Consider the following 21,190-nt stretch of genomic DNA (forward strand, 5'->3'; position numbering starts at 1 on the left):
CTACTCTACTCTGCCCTGGTAAGGGAACACTTAGAATACTGTGTCCAGTAGTCTAAATGACTACTGGGCTCCTCAGTTAAAAAAAACACAGAGATATCCTAGAAATAATAATGATAAAGGGCCTGGAGCAGCTTCAAGGAAAATTGGGGGAGTTGGACTCAATCTCTTGAGGTTCCTTCCAACCCTGTGATTCTTTGGTGACAGATAATAGTAAAATAAATAGGAAACTGTCAAAAGTCTACTTTACAAGACTTCTACTCTTCATCCCAGAGGGGATATTTGGTGCTTGAATGCTTGGAATATATGGATCAACATTAACTTCCCCCTCTACTGCACTCTTGAGGCACAGGAGAGGAAAAGATCCGAAGCAACGGGAACTAGAAAGAAAAAACTATTACAGGCCTAGACTTCTACTGCAAATTCCAGCCTTTGCAGAAATGTATTTTGGCTCTAACTGGGAGTGCGTAGCAACATGAAGTTTTCAGAGAACCATGGCTTCTCAAAAACGCCAGAATCCATTCCCCTTTGAGGTCAAAGTGCAGAAGACCACAGATAGCATGACCAGACATTTTTCCTTCTCTATTGGTAAAACTTACTCCTAGACTGTAGATAAAAATTAAGTCATGATACTACTCCAAAACAGGACACAAGTGTTTCATATCTTGTCCTCACATCTCTTTTTTAGAGAAGGGGAATTAAAACATCAGAGTGTACACAAATGAAATTAGAGGTCTGGAAAAACAGTTTCTTCTGGAAGAAGGTAATCCAGAACAGGACTCTACTGCTTTCCAGTTGCTTTTTAAATTTTTTTCCCTTCCTTTCATTCCTATTTATTTTTCTTTTTTTTTTTCTTCTGTTTTATTTTACAGCTTCAAAGTTTGCTTTTTCTTTTTCTTTCTTTTTTTTCTTTTTGCTAATGTTCAGTAGCCCACTTATTCATTTGGACAGCCTTCATTCCACAAGCACTTATTTCCATATTTCTAAAGTTTTAATTCCTCTAGCCAATCTGCTTTCATATATTTTCTCATGCTGAGGCCCACCTGGTGAACAGGTTCCAGAGCTTCATCAGTTGCCAAGGAAAGCTCATGTGTCTGAAGAATCAATACAGGCAGCGGCTGAAAGATGGTTGCAGTCATCAAAGCAGTCAGATCCTTTTTCCTAGGGTCATCTCGGGAGCACACCAATAGATTTTTTTTTTTTTTACCAGCCAAATGCCTGCTCCTAGTGGCTATCTTTACCCCAGAGTAGGCACAAACCTATTTGTGCGCATTGTGTCAAGTGAGTGCAATAAGTTCAGTGTGATAGGAGTAAGCTTCTCAGCCCTGGTGAAAATGACAGCAAAGGGCAGGCTGCTGCCATTAAATTAACTCCCCAGGGAAAAAAAGCTGCCAGCAATGGACTGAATGATGGATGAATTGTTCTGCAAGGCTGCATATAACACAGAGTTCATGGCTTGAACATTCCCTTTAGTTTCGTATCAAATTGAAGTTCTCCTTTTCACCTACACATTTTGCCTCATCCCACATCTAAGATGTGATTTACCATCATTAGTTTCCCAGTCCCCGGGGTATCATTTGGATTTCATAATTTACCTTTATCTTTATGGTTTTATTTTCTCAGAATATTCTTCTTATACTGCTGATTCACAGGCTGAGTTCTGTCATCATCAGCAGAGCAAACTCCTTCACATCTAACCCATTTCTTCATTAATTGCCATGCACTTACTTTCTCAAGGTTTGACATTATTAATTTTGTCATAATTAGATTAAGGTTGAATGAAGATCTTATCTCTGCTGAGTGCCAACAAAGCACAAACTAGCACTATAACATGACTGCTTTTTTTTAGTAAATAGCAATTCTATCAGTGTTAATTCTGCCTGCTATAAAGGTGTGTAATAAAAAAGAGATTAGAGTATTAATGCAGAGAGATCTCATTCTATATTCTATGTCTAGTATATCTTTGCCAGTTTGATATCCACTCATTGCTAATTCACACGCTGATGAAAGGATCACATCTTATTTTATCTAGCAATACCTGGCTTATTGCAAAATGAACGGGCTTGCTGCTCTTATACTGCCAATATACTAGTTTATTTGTGCTAGCATTTGGTTATATTCATTCATTAAAAAGCATCTAGTTTCTTATGAGCTCCACAGTACCACTGGAAGGAAAAGCAGTAGAATAATATAACTGTAGAAAAGAAGTCCTGTTGTTTTTACTTGTATTTTGAATCATAGACTGCCTTAAATTGGAAGGGGCCTTCAAAGATCTTCTAGCTCCAACGCCCCTTGAACTGAAAGGGATACTTTCAGTTTACACAAAGCCCCACCCAGCTTGGCCTAGAACACCTTCAGGGATGGGGTATCCACAGCGTCTCAGGGCAACTCATTCCAGTGCCTCATCACCCTTTGAGTAAATAATTATTCCAAATATCTAATTTAATTTTTCCCTCTTTTAGTTTAAAACTAGTTCCGCTTGTCCTATTACTACACTCTCTGACTGGAGAGTCCCTCCACCATCTTTTCTGTAGGCCCCCTTTAATTACAGGAAGGCTGCAGTGAGATCTCCCCAAAGCTGTCTCTTCTCCAGCCTTCTGATTAACTCTGTTGACTCTTCTAGACTCACTCCCAAAGCTCCACATCTTTATGGTATTGGGGGTCACAGTACTCCAGATGGGGGGCCTCATGAGGGCAGGCAGCCCAGTTTTGATACAGCTGAGGATACAGTTGGACTTCTGGGCTGCAAGGGCATACTGCTGGTTGATATCAAGATCTTCATCTATCAAAGTCCTTCTCCTCAGGGCTGCTCTCAGTCCATTCTCTACCCAGCCTGCATTTGTACCTGATATTGTCTCAATCCAGGAGGTGGATCTTGCACTTATCAACGTTGAATGTCATGAGTTTTGGATAGACCCATCTCTCAAGCCCAGATTTCTGGGGCCCCTCTTCCGTCTGGGGCTAATTATTACCTTAATCTTTACAGGCTATGGGAGACCACATTGGTGTGCACTGAATAATGCTTGGTCCTCATTCAAGCACTCAATTCCTCACATTTATGATCACATTTTGGATACTTGTCTACATTAAAAAGGAAAGCAGATGCTCGTTTATTCTAGGAAACAATACCCTTCTTCAAATTGGTTTGCTGTACAGTCATTTGCATAAACAGTTATCTTTTCCTAATTTCTTTCTAAGCATCTGAATCACTTAAAACCAAGAGTAGCTCTAAACATTAAAGACTGAATGAGTTTCTTAGACTCTTACAATTATTTTACATTTCATGCTGAACTTGCTTCCTGAGCAGGAATATTCAGACCCAAAGATACAATGCAGTAGACTTATGTAGTAGATAGCTTGAAACAAGTGTGGAATCAAATGCTTCTATAAATGCCCGTATCTCTAAAAGATGTTAAAGCTGTCTAAAAAAAGTGAAGAAGGACCTCACAAGTTTAAATCTCTTGAAAAATCTCATTATGGAAAGCATTTTCTGCACTCTAACCAGTTTCATCATCTCCAACAATTTCCAGCCTCTTGCAGCATCAACATATCAATAATGTATGGACCAGAATCACTTGGAAAGGCAAAATATTAGCAAGTGTTATGTACCACCCTGTGCCCTTTTCTTTCATCCTAAGAAGAAAATTTTCATTGTCACTTTGGTACAAAACGGCAACTTAAATCTGACTGTATGCAGAAGCATCTGTGGTAGTGTGAGATGTTGTGAATACAGTGTGAATGTACACAAAAGGAAGAAAAATATCCACCCTACTCCAAAATCTTGAAATATCATGGTAAGCCTCTTCATTCTCATTTAGCAAGGAGAGCTGGGAGGCATGACACTATCTTGTTTTTTATCAGTTTTGTTTTTTAATTTCTAAAAGCTTGTGCTAAATGAAAAGTATTGAGAACCATTAACAATCATAGTTCTTAACCTAATACTATCTTCCTCTTGCAATTTTATTTGTTGTATATAATATGCCAGAAATCTATTAGCCCTATAGGCCATTTTTCCTGCCATCAATGTTATTTTCTAGAATGAAAGCAGCCCAGTTAAGCACATGCTTCATGACTAGAGCCTTGGGTGGATTCTTAAAATAGCATTCATTGTAGATATTGCTTCAGGAAGAATATAGAGCTGTTTTTCTTCAATTGAAATCATTGTGAAATTTAGCTGAAACACATTGCCAAATACTGTCTCCCTGAGACACAACTCATAGAACTTACACGCTGTGTCAGCCTGTCCATTCCACCCTGCACACTAAACCTCTTCACAGCCACAGTCTTGACAAGTCCAAGTTTTTACCTCATTTTCAACAAAACCAGTCATAACTGAAGGTTCCTCCTTGATATGTAAGGCATAAGTGTGTTTTCTCCATAGAGACACCAGCATGCCATACTCAAGAGCAGTGAGTTTTGGTCCAGTCTTGGTTTTGCATTTTGTACAAAGAGGTGGCATTAGGTCTGAATACATTCATTATAAATGAAACCTTTTCCAAATGAATTATCTCACAGGCTAAGAAAACACACTTCTGTTTTGAATGCAACAAAGCTACTTGTTTGTTCTTTTTTGTGTGATGTTAGGCTTTGAGTTTTGTTTTTGTTTTTTGTCATAATGGCCTGAAAATCATTGTCAGCAGTCACCTATCATATTCACGTTACTATATTAACAGTTGTTATCCTTATTTCTATGTGTCATTGCCAGAAGATCCACAGTACTCTGTGTTGGGGCTGCATCTTGCTTAAGTAGACCTGAAATGCATTTCTCACACACAAAATGTGAGATAGATTACCTAGGACAGTTACCCAGAATCTGCTGTGCAGGACTCTCCACCTTTCTCTCAGACAAGAAAAACAAGGATGTCTGAAGGGGAATCCAGGCCATATCTACACATAGCCTGCAAGCTCCCTTATGAGCAGGAGAAGAGAGGAGAGCTTGTGGGCCAGCCATGGACAAGGGGCTGAGGCAAGGTGATAGTGCACAAATGGGAGCAGGGGGATGGTGTCTGCTACTTCCCCAAACCCACTGCTGTTACGTTCATCACATCATTTCTCCTTCTGAGTGTCAACAAGTATCTTTCTACTTTTTGAATATATATTTGCTGTAGATATTACACGCATATATGTTAGAGATCACTGCTGTGAAGATGCCAAGAAGGTTATATGATAAATTCCTTCCTCTTCCTTCTTTCCTTTCTTTGTCCTTTCCTCCCTCCCTTTCCCTTTCACTCTTTTTTTCCCCCCTCCATTTTCTCTCTTTTTCTCTCTTTTATTTCTCTGTTGGATTTCTACATACTCTGGAATAAAGACTCTGGAAACTACCAATAATACCTTTTGTTTTGTACATAGGACTCACCACTTTATCATACACTGGAAGACAACAGAAATCCAGAATGGTCTCTTTGTTCATTTTTAACATGTGTCCTTATTTTAAGGACAGAGTAAAAAGAAAAGGAGGTTTTTATCCACTGCCTGCCTGCACAATTTAAAGCTATTGTCCAGATTGGTATTAGTCCTTGTTGCTATTAATTAAAAGTCAACATTTTCTTCTGACTTACTCTTACGAGCAGAGGTACCACCTCCCTGAATCCAGAGCTAATGACAACTGCCATGTATCACATATCAGTTGGTTGCAAATGCTGACATGCAAATAATGACTTGTCTCTTTTTATTGGGCTATATGGAGAGCAGAAAAGAAATAAAGTGTACTGCTTCATTTGGCACCAGGAACTGCACAAGCAGCACATGTTGCAAGACCCCATGGCAGTGAGATGGCAACTGTGGGGAAACAGCCACTGACAGCCCCCAGTCCTAAGTCCACATTTGTATATGTATGATATATGTATATAAAGAGGAATGGTAGAGAATATCATTGTTATTAACATATGTGACACATACATGGACCCAAGCTGTACACGTGGGAGAAATTTAAATGTTTGTCATACCACAGCTCTGGCTATACACAACATTTAAATATTAAATTACAGGAACTGGATTAAGTAGAAACACAGGTATCCCAATTCAGTAAAACTGTTCCTATTGGTGTGCACAAAAGCTATAATGTGACGTGTTTGATAAAGCAAATGAGTATTTAATTTCTTCCTGATCACTTTTAGATGGGGAACATGAAGCAACAGACCTTGTGGCATTTCATGGGCTCTGGTATCTTTGGGGAACACATGGTAAGGATTTTGATTTAGGACTAGGATTAAAGAGACTCCACTTCAGGATAAATGCTCAGACCAGCTGTTTTGACCCAAGTTGTCAAGCATAAATGTGCCTGCAGCTGCACGTAAGTAAAGCCATATATCACTGGGAAGGCTGCGCTTGTGCTAAGGGCTATCTGTTACAAGACACATCTCAGCCATTTGCACATGAGTGCTCATGCAGTAGTATCTCTACACCCTAGTATTTATGTAGTGCTTTTGTTCCTGAACTAATTTCATAAAATATGGGGATATTGTCTCAGCTTTACAGACATTAAACTGAGGCAAAGAAAGTCAAATGGGATGCCTGGGTTGACAGAGCCTGCCAGGTTTAGTGCCTAGGTCTCATGATTTCCAGTACCACACTGAGTCACCAGATTACATTAGATGTGATGTAACTGCTTCTTGGGGCTCTCACTGTATGCAAGGGGCTACTCCAAGGCCTCCACATGACCAGCAGCCAACTTGCCTGCAGGCATGCTGCAGGTCCCACAAGAACAATAAGGTCTACCTGCATAACCTCCTAGCAGCAGGACTCAGCCCTGTTACATAGGGCTTTGAGTTAACCCTTTTTCTCTCAAAAGGTCTTTGGAAATACTAAGATACTCTTGTACAAAAAACACTTCTGAGTGAAGTATTGCTAACTCTGTCTTACAGATGAGGAACTGAGACAGGCTTATTCGATACCACTTCATAGAATGACCAAAACATTAGGTCCGTAAAGAGCTCTAAGATCATCTAGTCCAACCGTCAACCCATCACCACAAGCCACATCCTTCAGTGCCACATCTACTTGCTTCTTGAAAAGCCCCAGGGACAGTGACTCCCCCTCTCTGAGCAATCTGTTCTAATACTTCACCACTCTTTCAGAGGATAACTTTTTCCCACTATCCGATCTGAACCTCCCCTGGTTCAACTTGAGGCCATTGCCTCTTGTCCTATTACTGTTACCTGTGAGAAGAGGCCAACCCTCTAGATTTCCCATGACTAGTTACATGTCTCAAATGTTTGCAGAATGTTTTTAGGTATATTGGTATTACATTAATAAGCAATGGGGATCACACTGTGTGCTAACAGTTAATGTCTCAGAAAAAACTTGTGGACAAGTAGGGAGATTATTTTATCCCTCATTGTACTTGGACATAACTTTATTTACTTCTAAATGAAATCTCAAAACAGTGAAGTCCTCCCAGACTGCCGCTTCAGACAGCAGCAATTTCCTCAAGAAAACTGGATGTTGATCTAGTTAGGACAATACAAGATATATAAGACATAGGACAGATGAGAATACTGTCATTAGGTTCATACTTAGCACTGGATCAGAAGTCAGCCTTGTAATTGCACAGAAATGAAAATAGTAATAACATATGTGAAGAGGGCATGAAAGTAAAATTCTCCAATTATACCTTATCTTCAGACTGTACGTACATGTAACTGCAAACTTCCCAGGGCTTCCATAGTCATTTATGCAATATTGAGATACTGAAATGTCTTCAAATTGATTTTTGGCAGGAGCAATAGCAAATCCCTGCCTGGCCCTTTGCCACATCACTGTACCTAGCAGTGTGCTGTTGTTATCTCTCCAGTTTAAGTCATTTCTCACTCTGTAGCGATCAAAGCTTTTCCATCTAACACAGAATACTGTAATTGCCAATTTCAAAGCTTTTTAGGAAGTTGCTTTGTAGATTTAAAATCATTAGCAACAGCCTTAGTACTCATCTAGTGAGTTATAACTTCTAAGTGTTACACAAACTTCAATTAATTATGGGTTTGACTGGGCCTTTAAGGTTTCAGCTGTGTAGGGAGCACGTAATAGGCCCCAGCTCAGCTGAAAGCCTTGGAGATACTGGGCTTTTGGAAGGCTGGGTGACTCACTGGGGAAATAAGCCTGTTGTCTCCATGCCATCCACAACAGTTCAGCTGCCACAGAAAAGAGCACATTCTGTATTTTCTTCCAGGACAATGCAGCTGTTGCTCACTCGGTTGCCATACCTGCCTGAGGCAGAAAATCTCCTGGCATTTCAGCAGGGTGCTGTGAATGCATGTGTTTCCTATACAGATTGAGGGCATGGTTGTACAGTTTTCTCTTCTGGGAGCGTTACACGGCACTTCTGTCTCTAACTGGTTAAGTCTCCACAACAGGAAAAAACAGAGGAATTGGTCCAAGCTGGAAGATTCACAGACTTCATGGATCAGAGATACCCAGGAGGCCTAGATAAGCATCAGACCAGCCCACCCAAGAGATAGAACAGCATTCTTCAGCAGGTTTTAAAACTCCAGGAGACAACAAATATCTTCCTGTTGTTTTTTTTTTCATAGGATGGTAGTTAGAGAAAAAACAGAAATAACCAAACTGACATGAACTGGCACCCCGCATCTCACTCATTTCACTGTGAGACATAACCCAGCATGGTCCAGCTGCTGACCCAAGGCTTTAATCCAACCTACAACACATTTTCTGACTTGGCTCCCTGCCCCTGCGCCAGACAGAGCAGCTCTTCCATCATACCGACTGCCCCTGCAGCCAAACGCCTCCATCTCAGCACAGAGACACAGCCACAGACTGACGGCAATGTGTGGGAATGTGGGGAAGAGGAGGACAGCCACAGCAGGAGTAGGAGACCAGAGACACACGCAGCAGCTGCTGCTTCTGAGGAGGGCTGTGGTGGCAGTGAAGAAAAGAAGGTGAAAATCTAGTCTAGTACCTGGAAATGCTGCCAGAAGCTCCCAGCTTACCCATTAGGCTGCATCATTGTGTTTTCTCTTTCACTTTTTTTATTGTTCCCATCTTCAGCTTGAGTGGAGATCAGCACTGCGGCCATTTCAGCAGCACTGCTGTCCACAACTGTGGTTCAAACCCCTTACACGGGAACGGCTCAGGACTGCTATTTCCCATTTCTCCAGCAAAAGCAGCACTATTAGATGATTATGAAAACTATTAACATATTCTAGCTGTTTCAAGAGTAATAAGATCAATTCTGAATTCCAGGATACATTCTGTCAGGTCTAGCCATATAAAGCTTGGACTCTATGACATTTCAAGGCTATGTCCAACCTGGGCTGTTCATGAATCTATAAAGAAAACATTTTAGCACTTCCCAGACAGGTTGTATGTCATAGAAGCATAGAATGGCTTGAGTTGGAAGGGACCTCAAGGATCATTGAGCTCCAATCCCCCTGCTGCAGGCAGGGCCTCCAAACTCCATATCTAATACTAGACAAGGCTAGTCCCAGCACTGGATATGCTGGCTGCTATAAATCCCAGTTCTGGTGCCTAAAACCCTCCTGCCTGCCCTTTATGTGATAAGCAGGATGCCTACCCTGCATTCCAAGTACGACTGCACAGTGAGCAAATCTATTCTTCAATATAACCCTACAACTACTCTGAATGGGTCACGTTTTCTGCTGTCTTCAAGTAAACAACAGATCTCATAGGAATGGGGTTTTGTGAGTTTAGAAATAGTCTTGCATATTCACTTAAATCTTCAACTAATGATAAAAAAACTTCAATAATCATTAGCTTTCCCTGAAAACATGGATTACACTCTTATTCAAATGCACAGTGTCAATCATATTAGAAAAAACTATTTAATCTATATCACCTTATTTACTGATAACAATACTACTTTCTGTTAGCTCCATATACAGTTTTTTTCTGTTCAGTCAACTGCATGCAACCTGAAACTATTCATTGCACATCACTGCCTCGTTATCTTCACCTAATTGAGCTGAACCTGTCTCCTTCCACTTAGAAGGGCAATAAGGGCATTTTTAATTTGTGTTAAAATGCACTTGCAATTCATTTTCATATGATGAAAACATTTGTCCCCGTTGCAAACATACAGTCACAACAGCTAATCTAATAGAGCATTTGGGATTATTGCATATTCCTAATGAACTGTACATATCAATTCCTGCTATCATCTGTCCCTACATGACTATGGATACTCAGACAGATCTGTAACAGATTGTGTGTCACAGCCTTCTCACCTCTCACAAAGAACCTGGGACTTCCCATCCAGCCAGCGAAGACTACTACCAAGTGCAAACATCTTCACTGCAATACAGATCCCACAGTCAATGGCACAAATAAGGAAAGACTCAAAACCACTCAGACCTAACAGAGTCTTTTTCACCAAGATATATGTTGTATATATGTTATATGTTATATTGATATATTATTTTTTTCCAATGCTGTATCAATAAGCAAAAAAAAAACACACCAAACAAACAACAACAATAAAAACAAAACACAACCATCCCTCTTTCTTCATCTCAAATAAAGAATGGGTGAAAGTAGAAGATGACACAAAGCACATGACCCAAAAAATGAGCAGAAATAAGTAGGAAATACACATTGTGAAGGGGATAGAAAAAAACAGCCAGAAGGACTATTATATTAGCAGTCTAAAACGTAACCAAATTTGTATTTGGTAAAATGCGTGGAGAGGAGAAAGTCCTTTGAACTGTCAGGGAAGACATAAATTTTATTAGACAGTGAATTAAAGAGAAATTGGCAGATGAGCCTGAGAAAATGCTCAGCATTCATCTAGTGTCAAATGTGACTTGGAAATAAAATGATTTGAAACTGAGAACAATCTTGTTGCTGGAAACCCAGTAGGAGAACCATGAAAATAGAGAGGCTAATTTAATTGTTTTAAATTCTCTGTACCACTACTCTGCTACCCCTAAAATGTACAGAATACCTGAATTTTCCAGTGTATCCTTTATTTAATCTTCTCACACTGTAGCTCAATAAAGCTTTTCAGCATATGATTTTCATTCTGAAGTTCCCCATGGAAGCCCATATCCTTCCAGTCTACAATGACAGTTTCCGTTTTCTTGGGGCCTTCCATTCACATTGATTGCATTACACTGATTGATGTGGAAACAAACAAACAAACAATAACAACAAACAAACAGCTCACTTCTGACATAGAGATCTTTAATTAGGAAAAGAATAGTAAGACATGAAAACAAGCCAATGACTTGTGCCAACAGACTATGAATGTTAATGGTAAAATGCCATCCTAATATAGTTCCTTTCCCTCTGTAGATGCCTAAGCCAGCCTGGGCTTTGTGGATGGCTCTGCGGAACAGGAAGACACAGTCAACTGAGGAATCTCCTTTCTCCTGAATTCCCCTTTGCCTGATAGGGTTGAAAAAATGAGAACATGGCCAGTTCTCTCAGATATTCTAATAGTATTTTAATTATACCCCTACCTCCTGAAGTCATGCAATAGGAGATTTCGCATACTTAAAATTGCAAATGGTTAAAAAGCCCCAATACATGTAAATACAAGCCAAGTAGATCTTCAAGTCTCTTGATTTTATTAGACTCTTTTAAAATTTTTTTTAAATTTTTAATTTTTTTTTTTAAATTATTTTTTTTTTTCAGAGTGGCAGTGGGGATGCTGGGAGTCCTCAGTGCCAGCACCCAGATTACAGATGTGTCTGCCTGGAGTAAGGAAGGCTTTTTGCTGCTGTTCCTGTATGGGCAAGCTGGCTGGCATGGCCAGGGGCACTCTGCTCACTTCTCTCCCTAGCACAGATCAAACCATAAGATACTGCTCACTGACAGTGACTCTAAGGTCACCAGTGTGGGTCTGTTCTGCTCCAGGAGCTGCAGGGTCTTGTGGAAATACATGGATCTCTATTCTTAAATATATATACATATATTGATTTTTTCCATCTATTTTTTTTTTTTTTTTTTTCAGTGGAAAGACTTTCCAAAATATCACTGCTTTAATGGGTAGGAGCCGCCTTCTGATTTCAGCTTATATTTGCACTGTGCCAGTTTGTTTCCACTTGTTTTTGTGTCAGCGCCATCCTGTAACTCAGATAGTTCATCTGTATCTTTTGCTCCCTGATGCTCATCCAGGATTTATTCACACACAGTTCCGTTGAGATGAGCCAGAAGTAATTCTACTGTAATCTGTATACAGACAGCGATACAAACCTAAGGAGTGTGGAAAAAAAAAAGAACTTCATTCCTCAGGATTTTTCCGCAACAAGCTATCATTGCAAGATAAATGAACTGTAAACTACAGCCTGAAAATGAAAAAGGATTGCAAAGAGAGAAATAGGCATAGACCATACAGGACTATCCCAATCTCAATGCAGATGATGGGTTGCGTTCTATACGCCTATCAGAGTAAGAGCTGCATACACTTGGAATCAAATGTGCTTTTCCAAATGGCTACAGAAAGATAAAATACAGTTGGTCAGATTGGAGATGGAGCTAGAAGACAAATTGCCTGGAGTAACTTCAGGTCACTTGTACGAAGCCTGCTGTTACTCTGATTATGAGCTGTTTAGTCAAAGGAAGCAGCTGTTTAGGGAACTTCTGTTGAAATCATGGAGTTCAGCATGCAAAGCCAGAATAGATTCACATCTTTGAATGCTACCTGCTTTATATTTCAGTCATCAGGTAACCCAGTATGTAGCATATATATTTTGGCAACAAAGGTTAGAATTCAGAGCTAGCATGCAAACAGGTGTACCGCTCTTGAAAACTTACTGAAACCTCTCACTAGTTAGGTGAGCAGTCCCAGTAACCTCATGAAATTACTTATCTCAGCTACAACTTGACACTCATATTCCTGTGTGCTTGTTTTTGCCCTTGAAATGTAGAAGTCCTTTAGAACATCTGAGGAGTTGCAGTTGTTATGGGGCTTTCCTTCCCATGATAAACACATCTACATATCTTTAGAGAGGAATGAAGATTTAGGTGAGATGTTGGGAGGAACTTCTTCACTGTGACGGCCCTGAGGTGCTGGCACAGCTGCCCAGAGAACCTGTGGGTGCCCCATCTCTGGACGTGCTCAAAGCCAGGCTGGGTCCCTGGCAGCCTGAGCTGGTGGGTGGCAGCCCTGCCCATGGCAATGGGTTGGGACCAAGTGGGCTTTAAGGTCCCTTCCAACCTGAGCCACTTCATGATTTTACAACAATAAACAGAATGGCAATAAAATGAAACCAGCTGGTAAACAATTCTGGATGTGTGCTTCCGTATGTAAAACATACCTTTAAGAAATGAATAAATCAATACTTTGCATGTCTGTCAGAATGCTATAAAAATGTGCAGCAGTAAATATTGCTTGCCATATGCCAGGTAGCCAAGACACATCTAGTCTGCCTTTTAATCTCTATATCTAAAACTGCAGCATAAGCTATGGATTGTGGAAACCTGACTTAGGCAAAAGCTTAGATGAAGTGGGATGAATCACCCTGCTGTTAGGCACCTGATAGAGGCACTGCCTTTAGGCGAGCTGGGCAGCTGAGTACAATAACAAGCAACTGGCTTGCCCTAGGACAGCTGCTGTAAATTGCTGAGAAGCTGGAAACATATCTGAGGTCTTCTCTGAGGGCAAGAACACCTAAGTCCAAGCACGGTGAAGAAGAAGGCAACAGGAGCTTATGAGAAGCATGTCTCAGCTAGAACAATTCACAATGCTTTGAAGTCTCCTTTTCAACCAGTCACCTGTCTATATATATATATGTATATATCCCTATTTCATTTCTAAAATCTCCACTGAATCACTCATTTCCACCTGAGACTCAAGACTGAACCGACCAACATAAGTAATTTGTACTCAATAAGCAACCTGGACTATACCTTCCTACAAAAGTACAGCAGTTCCTCAAGAGCCTGTCAGAACCAAGCTACACTTACAGTCCCAACCACTCTGAAAAACTTCCCATCTTTCATTTAACTCATTTTGTTTATTTAATACTGTAAGTTCTTTGCTTTCTGTTGATTTATCTTTCTAATGCAGAAGCCTTGACGTGTATTCAGAAAAGGTAACTTTTGTCTTTATGGGAAAAGAAGCTTATTGAATAGCCAAAGGATGTCTCATACAGGAAAGCCACATAAATGGTGCATGAAGCTGTAAGAATCGTGCTGTTAAATGGGAGCCGGGGGCTCCGGAACTGCTGCAGACTTCCCAGCCCTAAGAGGAATACTGAGAAGGTCTCCAAGTTTGAAGAGGAATTGAAATTGTCAGTGAAAGAACAAAATCTGTTCACCCTTAAATTCCTAATTAGAGAACTCATAGTGGGAAGTGACCACTTAAATGATGAGCAAAAGGAAACTGCCTTCCTTCAGAAGCGGCAAGCACTTGCATTCACAAACTGCCATTGTGATTTGTAATCCAGATTATAAATAGAATAATTTCCAATTGGGGTGGTAATTGTATCTGTATTATTTAGGTTCTCCCTAGAAATTCATATAAAACAGCTTTATATATTATTCATGTACAGTTATATTTTCTATATGAACCATAAGGTAGTGTGAATTACGCTGATGTTAAGTCTTTAAATGTCACTAATTTCTGCACCACTTCTCACACTTGCCAGTATTTGAACCTCAAAACAAACCCATTCAGTGCATTCAGATTTAAGCATGTATCAATCTCTGTGGCACAAAAATGCAGAAGTTACAGATAATTAAAGTGGATGCTTAAACAGTCTTAAAATTCTTATTTTGTTTTAGCCCTTACGTTTTACATATGGTGAAACTGAATCTCTCTGTCAGAGCTATGTATGTCCATAGGAAAGTGTCATCTTAAAATATGCTAAAGCATTAAAAGTAACATTCAGTAGTATTACTCCACTATAAGTGAGTTCAAATTATGCCAAATACCCGGCCAACAAAAGTACTGTCAAGAAAAAAAAGAGTTAGAGCTACTAAGAAGGCTCTGATCCCATATTCCTTTGACAGTTTAAGGGATTACTGAGCCTAAATGTGCTTTCACAAGAATGAACAGAAACTGACTGGATTTAGAAATCTAAGTTAATACTCTGCCTCAGATTCTCATTACTATTAGTTGGGGCCATCCAAAAAGAGCAGAGAAGTTGCTTTTCTTGTTGGTAGTGAGATACACGCCATCTGGTAGCTTGGAAATCCAGTCCTGATGTCAGTTCTCTAATAAAAGAATATTCAGAGAAACCTTACTGCTTCTGTGTGAATAAAGCCGTGGTACTGGAATGCCAGAAACAAACTAAAAGAGGGATTTTTAACAACTAATTAAACAAGTCACAGAGTTTAATTAGCTGCCTTTTGAAAGGCAAAATGATGGCTGAGGTCAGACAGTGATAGTAATAAGGTGTAAATGAGCTAATTTTGGAGGGACTTTTTGCTTTATTCAATAAAATTACCCCTATATTTTCCCAGTGAGGCCAGGGAATATTTTTTAGGTCTTGCCTAAATATTTACATCTCTTTGATTCAAATTTAGCCACAATTATAATGTAATTTGTTAAAACATGTTTCTTTTTCCATTGGCATTTTCTTGCCTACACAAATTCATAAATAGCCAACTAACTGAAGAGACACTAAATATTTCTCCTTCAGCACAATGAGACAAAAGCTGCAAAAAGGGCATACCCCATTGACTTTAAGAAGGTTATATGGAACACATCAGTAAGCGAGGGCAGAATTCCAAAGGCTATATTCAGCCTGAAAAATATGCTGAATAGATGTAATTACAGATTCATGTATTTCTCATTTAAAATGAAAATGTAAAAAAAGAAGTGAATTGTCCACGGGGCTGTTTTTCTTTAATTTTAGGCACAGAAGGAACTTCACAGGAAAGCTCTTTTCTAAGTACAGAGTGCAGTCCATGAACAATCAGGCAGATTTCTCACGTGCCCTCACTTGTGGCTGAATAGCATCTTATTCCACAAGTAGTTCCATTGAACTTGGCTGAATGGCACTTACCGAGAATACCCGGATAATACCCTGCCCCATACATAATTACATCAGTTCTTGGCTCTGGCAGTGCTGTGGAGGAAGGTGCTATTCATATCTCAGCGGGGCTATTAGAATCTTAGAACCAAGCCCCCAAGCATTTCTTCAGTAACAGAGAAAGAACTGTCACTGCCTTGTCATTCCCAAAGGAACGTTTTGCCTCAGCATGCTCTAAAAGGGTTCTTCGATGCAGCTGATGTGACCTTTTTGTCTTTCCTAAACTGATGTGAGACTGACGTTTCCTTGCAGCATTTTTTGGAACTGCAAGCCAGTGAGGCTGAGATCTATACTATATATCTATATGTGTGCTGCTAAGATCCAGCACAGACTCCAGGAAGCACAGGAGGCAGCCATGCTCCTCAGCAATGTCCCATTCCCAGTGCAATGGTTCTGGTGTGTGTACCAGAGATACCCAATGGTGAGAGCCAGCCTGTCTGACTTGGCTATCCTCTCCCATCCAACCTAGGGAGCCACACAATAATAATACACGACCACCTATTTTTATTTTTTAATGAGAAAACAAAAGGAAGCAATGTCAACATACTAATAAATAACATTCTAATAAATAGCCCTGGTACAGCTGTCCAAAGAAGATGGGGTACAGCTGCCCCATCCCTGGAGGCACTCCAGGCCAGGCTGGATGGGGCCCTGGGCAGCCTGCGCTGGGCAGGAGTAACCTGCTCCATGGTAGGGGGCTGGAATGATGATTTTTAAGGTTGCTTCCAACCTAAGCCATTCTATGATTTTATGATTCTAAAATGTTTAATTCAATGAACTAATACAATCAAATGAGAGCATGTTTAGTTAAGGAGAGATACTCGAGGAGGAACATGTTGAAATGAAATCTAACAACCTGCATCGGGTGCTCCCAGCAAGTAGCACAGCTTGCCAGCCTTCCCAGTGAGCAGCCACTGAGGTCAGAACACCATACACATCCAGAAAGGGTGTCCCCTTCAGTCCAGGTTTGAAAGCCATAGTGTAGAGAGGTGAAAATCACCAGCTGCATCTATATTACACCTCCTGTGTGAGGAAGGAACTGTGTTTTCCCATGCTGAGAGAACTTCACAGCCCATGACCTTAACATTCGTGAGTGCAAAAGGTTTTTGAACACTGCGCTGCACAAAACGAACTCATCTCTAAGAACACATGAGATGAAACCAACAAAACAGAAGTTTCATCAAAAGTTGCCTCTGTGTCCTGCACTGCTTACCATCCAGGTGTGAAAATCAGTCTCCAAAAGGTGATCTTGTTGCATTACACTGCGATCACAGCATGGCACACTGCTCTGCATTCATGTGTTCAAAACTCTTTCCACACATACACGAGCACCTGGTGCTTCTGCTCTCAGAACAGTTCTGAGTACATCTATCTGATTTTAGGAGGCTTAATGAGGGAGGAAGATGGCATGAAAACTTCTTGGATGTTTCCATGTCAGGCATTTGTTGCCCAACCAGTCTGAGAGAAGTATTTTAGATCAAGTACTCTACTTTTAGAAATAAGTGAGTTTAAAAGTGACATTAAAATGTTACCAAGGATCGTGCACTGTAATTAACGGCCAGCTACATTCATCATATTTACAGTTGCTTTTTTCCACTGGGCTTTCAGATAGGGGGTGAAAAATCTTTCAAAAAGCAGTTCCTGCCAACGAGTGGATCTCGGTACAGAGCTGCTGTCACTGTCACCTCACCCCGATCTTTGTTACAGAGCCTCATGGTTTCAGAAGCAGCACCACCTATTGGGTGGAAATGTAGGTTAGTGCCTGCTCCACCAAGACAGCCCTATTGTAGAGGCAGTCACGGTTAGAACGAGCTGACGCTCCCAAGTTGCTCATACTTGAATGCAAGTAAACAACTCCTACTTCCTAGTTATCTACTTGACAGAACGTTATAAAGTCCAAAAGAACATTCGGTACAATACAAACCCCATTGCTTAGGCTCCTAATATTTATATGGTTAAGTATTAACAGTGCTTCTGGCAGCACCGACCGCCTCTGGCTGCTGTAGTAGCCGTGAGTAACAGTGCACGATTGCCATCATGCACTCCAGTTGTACAGATATCAATGAGCTGAAAATTCATTTGGTTACGTAAGGAGTCCTACTGAAATCTATACGAATCCATACTCTGTGTGGAATCCGTGTCCCGTATGAAAGGTTGAATATTCTGCTTTTCACGGCAGCGGCTACCTCTCGTTTTAGGGGAATCACTGACGTAGCCACTTCTTGGAGAAGAAGTCTTTCTCGGGGGGGCGGGAGGCTGAAATTTTGCCTCCCATCCCTGGGTTCCTTTACAAACACTTCACGCAAAAGGCGAGAGCCCCAGTTCCCAACCCAGGGCCGCAGGGACTCTGCTCGGTGCCCGTGCCGCCCGCGGGGCTCCCGCCGGCCCCGGCCCCGTGGGACCCGCGCGGCGCTGGCCGGGGCGCAGCGGAGGTGATGGAAGGGCAGGGGACCGTCCCAGCCTCGGGTGACGGAGCATCTTGTAGGAGTCGAGCGGCCGCTCATCGCTCTCAGCCAAAGGGAGGATGAGAGAGAGGGGGGAGAGAACGGCGCCGGAGCCTGGGGACAAAAGTTGGTGGGAAAGGCAAAGCTCGGTCCGTGGGAACATCACTCACCCGCTCGGAGGATACAGACGAGCTGGATGCAGGCAACCCAGCGCCCTAGAATGAGCATGTCCAAATCGTCCCGTTCCTCCTCCCACCCGCCGCTCCGTCCGTCTGCCTCAGCCGCCTCCCGCGCGGAGCTGCACCTCTCGTGGGGAACGGCTCCGCGCCGCGCCCCGCGGCCGCCCCCACGCCGCGGGCGGGCCCAGCCGATGTCGGGTGCGGGGTGCGGGGTGCGGAGCGCTGGGTGCGGGGTGCTGGTTGCTGCCGGGGCCGCGCTCAGCGCATGGCGGGGTTGCGCCGGGGCCGCCCTCCGCGGAGCGGCCGCGAGTGCGTGCGGCGAGTGCGCGGCGGGGTGGGTGCGTGTGCGCGCGGGTGCGGGAGCGCGGAGTGTATGTCGGGGAGCGGGGGAGCGGGGGGGCGGGGACCGCGCTCGGGTGACGTGTGAGTGTGTGCCGTGTGTGTGTGTGTGTGTGTGTGTGCGCGTGTATCTGTGCCTACTGGGGTGCGGGAGCGAGAGCCCGAAGGCAGCGGGGGGCTGCCCCCCCAGCAGCAGGGAGGGGGCGGGGGCCGGGCTCTGGGATCCGCTGTGAGGCGGCCCCCCGGGATACCCCTGCGTGCACATGCGAGGGAAAAGTTTATCGAGGGGGCTCGGGGGTGTCTGAGGGCGGCGGGGTCAGGAGCCGGGCGGTGCGGGGCAAAGGAACAGCGTAGTCGGATGCTGAGTGGGAATAACCGGTGGACCCGGCGGGGTGGGAGCTGACCAGCGAGGAGCTGGTGGAGATGCAGGCAGAGCTCGAGCCGGGCAGCGCCGCTCCGTGCTCCTGGGAACCGGAGGGGGAGCGGGGGAAGGGGCTGGAGCGGTGGAATATCATTATCCTCTCTAGAAGTGGGTCAGGGCGCAGGCATTGGAATCGCTGCTCCGGGAAGACAAAACAAGAGCAAAACGATAAGAAATAAAGAAAAAAATGTAACAGCACTCAACAAAACTCCAGAGCACTCAAATGAGAAGTGTAAAATTAAGGGTACAAACACCACATCTCATAGCTGGGACAGCTCGGAACAGCAGTTGGGGCTTTGGGAACACAAGGACATAGCCGATCCCCCACCTCACCCCAGGCAGTGTGAGCAGCGCTGTGTTAGCGGTGCTGTTCCAGTCTGGGTGGTGGAAAAAGCTCTGCACAGATGATGTTTTATGGTGAGCAGCCTCAGCACAGCAGCACCCGGTGCCTTACAGGTGTGTGTGCTGCTCTGTCCTCTTTCCCCAGGTATGAGAGCTGTGGCCTCTCCTTCCAGAAGAACACAACATTTTCAGTGCCCCTGCTCTAGTTGGGAAGGGTAGAGCTCTCTTGCCATGAAACAAATTGGCAAATTCAGAGTGAAAGGCTGCAGGAGAAATTGCCGAGATGTTCAAGCATTGTGTCTGGAAAGCAGGCGGTGGATGTGTCTCCCATGCAAGGTCAGCATCTTTCAGGATATGCAGAGCTGAAATACAATAGAGGTTGGTTCATTAGGAGGATTAGCTCTGAATGACAGCTCTTGTCCAACAGACTCCTGGTGTCATGACAAGAGACAAGTTCCATGTGCTGATATCTCCCAGCAAAAGACTATTTTAGGATTGTCCTAAAGGAAAACGTTCTTAAAGATTGTAGTCAGCTGATTTCCCTGTTGCTGAAAGAACTCAGATGCCAGGAAGCTACTGCAGTAACTTCTGTGCTAACATGCTCAAACACAGACAGACATATGCATGCCAAAGCATTAATACCAGTGAGTAATCCATTTGAGATTCGCTTCAGCTCCAGCACCGTTCTGCAATTCGCTTTGATTCTTAGTAGCAAAAGGAACTGTACAATATTGCACTGATGTTATTGAAATACATAGTATATAATACACTCAACAACTTCCAAAGAATTGTATGGAATAATATGAGTTCTTTCATTAAAGGTTACAGGTGGGAATGAAAGAATGTTCAGTCACTCTGGAGATGGATTCTCGCCACCATACCTTTACACAGGTACTTTATTACAGACCAATGCAAGGTAATATATGGCCATTTGGTGATGCCAATGCCCACAAGACAATGGAAGCACAGGCTGCCAGCATCCCCCTCCACTTGGATTTCCTCAGGCTGGGAGGTGGACATGACTTGCTCATGAGTACATATGAGTCTGAAGAGCTATCAGCTCCCCTCCATCCTGTGGGGATCACTTTTTGTCTTCAGATTTCAGATGTTCTCAAAGCTTTGTGACCAGCTGACAAGTCTAAAGGATCACCTCCATCAGCTGCTAGTGTGGCTACCTATGTAGGGAGATGCTGGAAAAGCTTTGAGTAGATCAGTGTTCTCCTTTCTTATAGGGTTTCTTTAAGAATTCCCTTTTATTTTCACCATGAACCCATCACAAGCACACCCACACCAAAGGGCAAGCACAATATTGATAGGTGGCATTAACTATTTCCTGGTTTTTCACAGTAAACTGCCACACAGAAGCAGTATAACAACAAAATGATAATATCCTGATGTTCACAGCTGCACTGATGGTTGCCAAAGGTTTAGAAAAGACACAAGTCCGGGTACCAGTTGCTACAATGACTCTATGTTTCTTTCACTGGTGAAGGATTTTTCTGTGTGGTCTGATAAGCA

At 42.6% G+C, this 21,190-nt stretch overlaps 1 protein-coding gene across 14 annotated transcripts in view; it reads right to left on the reverse strand.

Annotated features, from left to right (window-relative positions):
• PTPRZ1 (protein tyrosine phosphatase receptor type Z1) overlaps window positions 1-18,693 on the reverse strand; it is a 124,353-nt gene extending 105,660 nt beyond the window's left edge. For all 14 annotated transcript variants that reach the window (XR_014937960.1, XM_085525616.1, XM_015852899.3 and 11 more), the window contains exon 1: window positions 18,562-18,693. Coding sequence is in view for 13 of the 14 variants with exons in the window: in XM_085525616.1 (XP_085381742.1) it covers window positions 18,562-18,619 (58 nt within the window). In the remaining variant the exon portion in view is untranslated. The remainder of the gene's footprint in view (window positions 1-18,561) is intronic.
• Window positions 18,694-21,190: the final 2,497 nt, after the last annotated feature.

The sequence above is a fragment of the Coturnix japonica genome, chromosome 1 (genome assembly GCF_054131305.1).
Source record: "Coturnix japonica strain WE chromosome 1, WE-NBRP24, whole genome shotgun sequence".
In the NCBI taxonomy this organism is placed as follows: domain Eukaryota; kingdom Metazoa; phylum Chordata; class Aves; order Galliformes; family Phasianidae; genus Coturnix; species Coturnix japonica.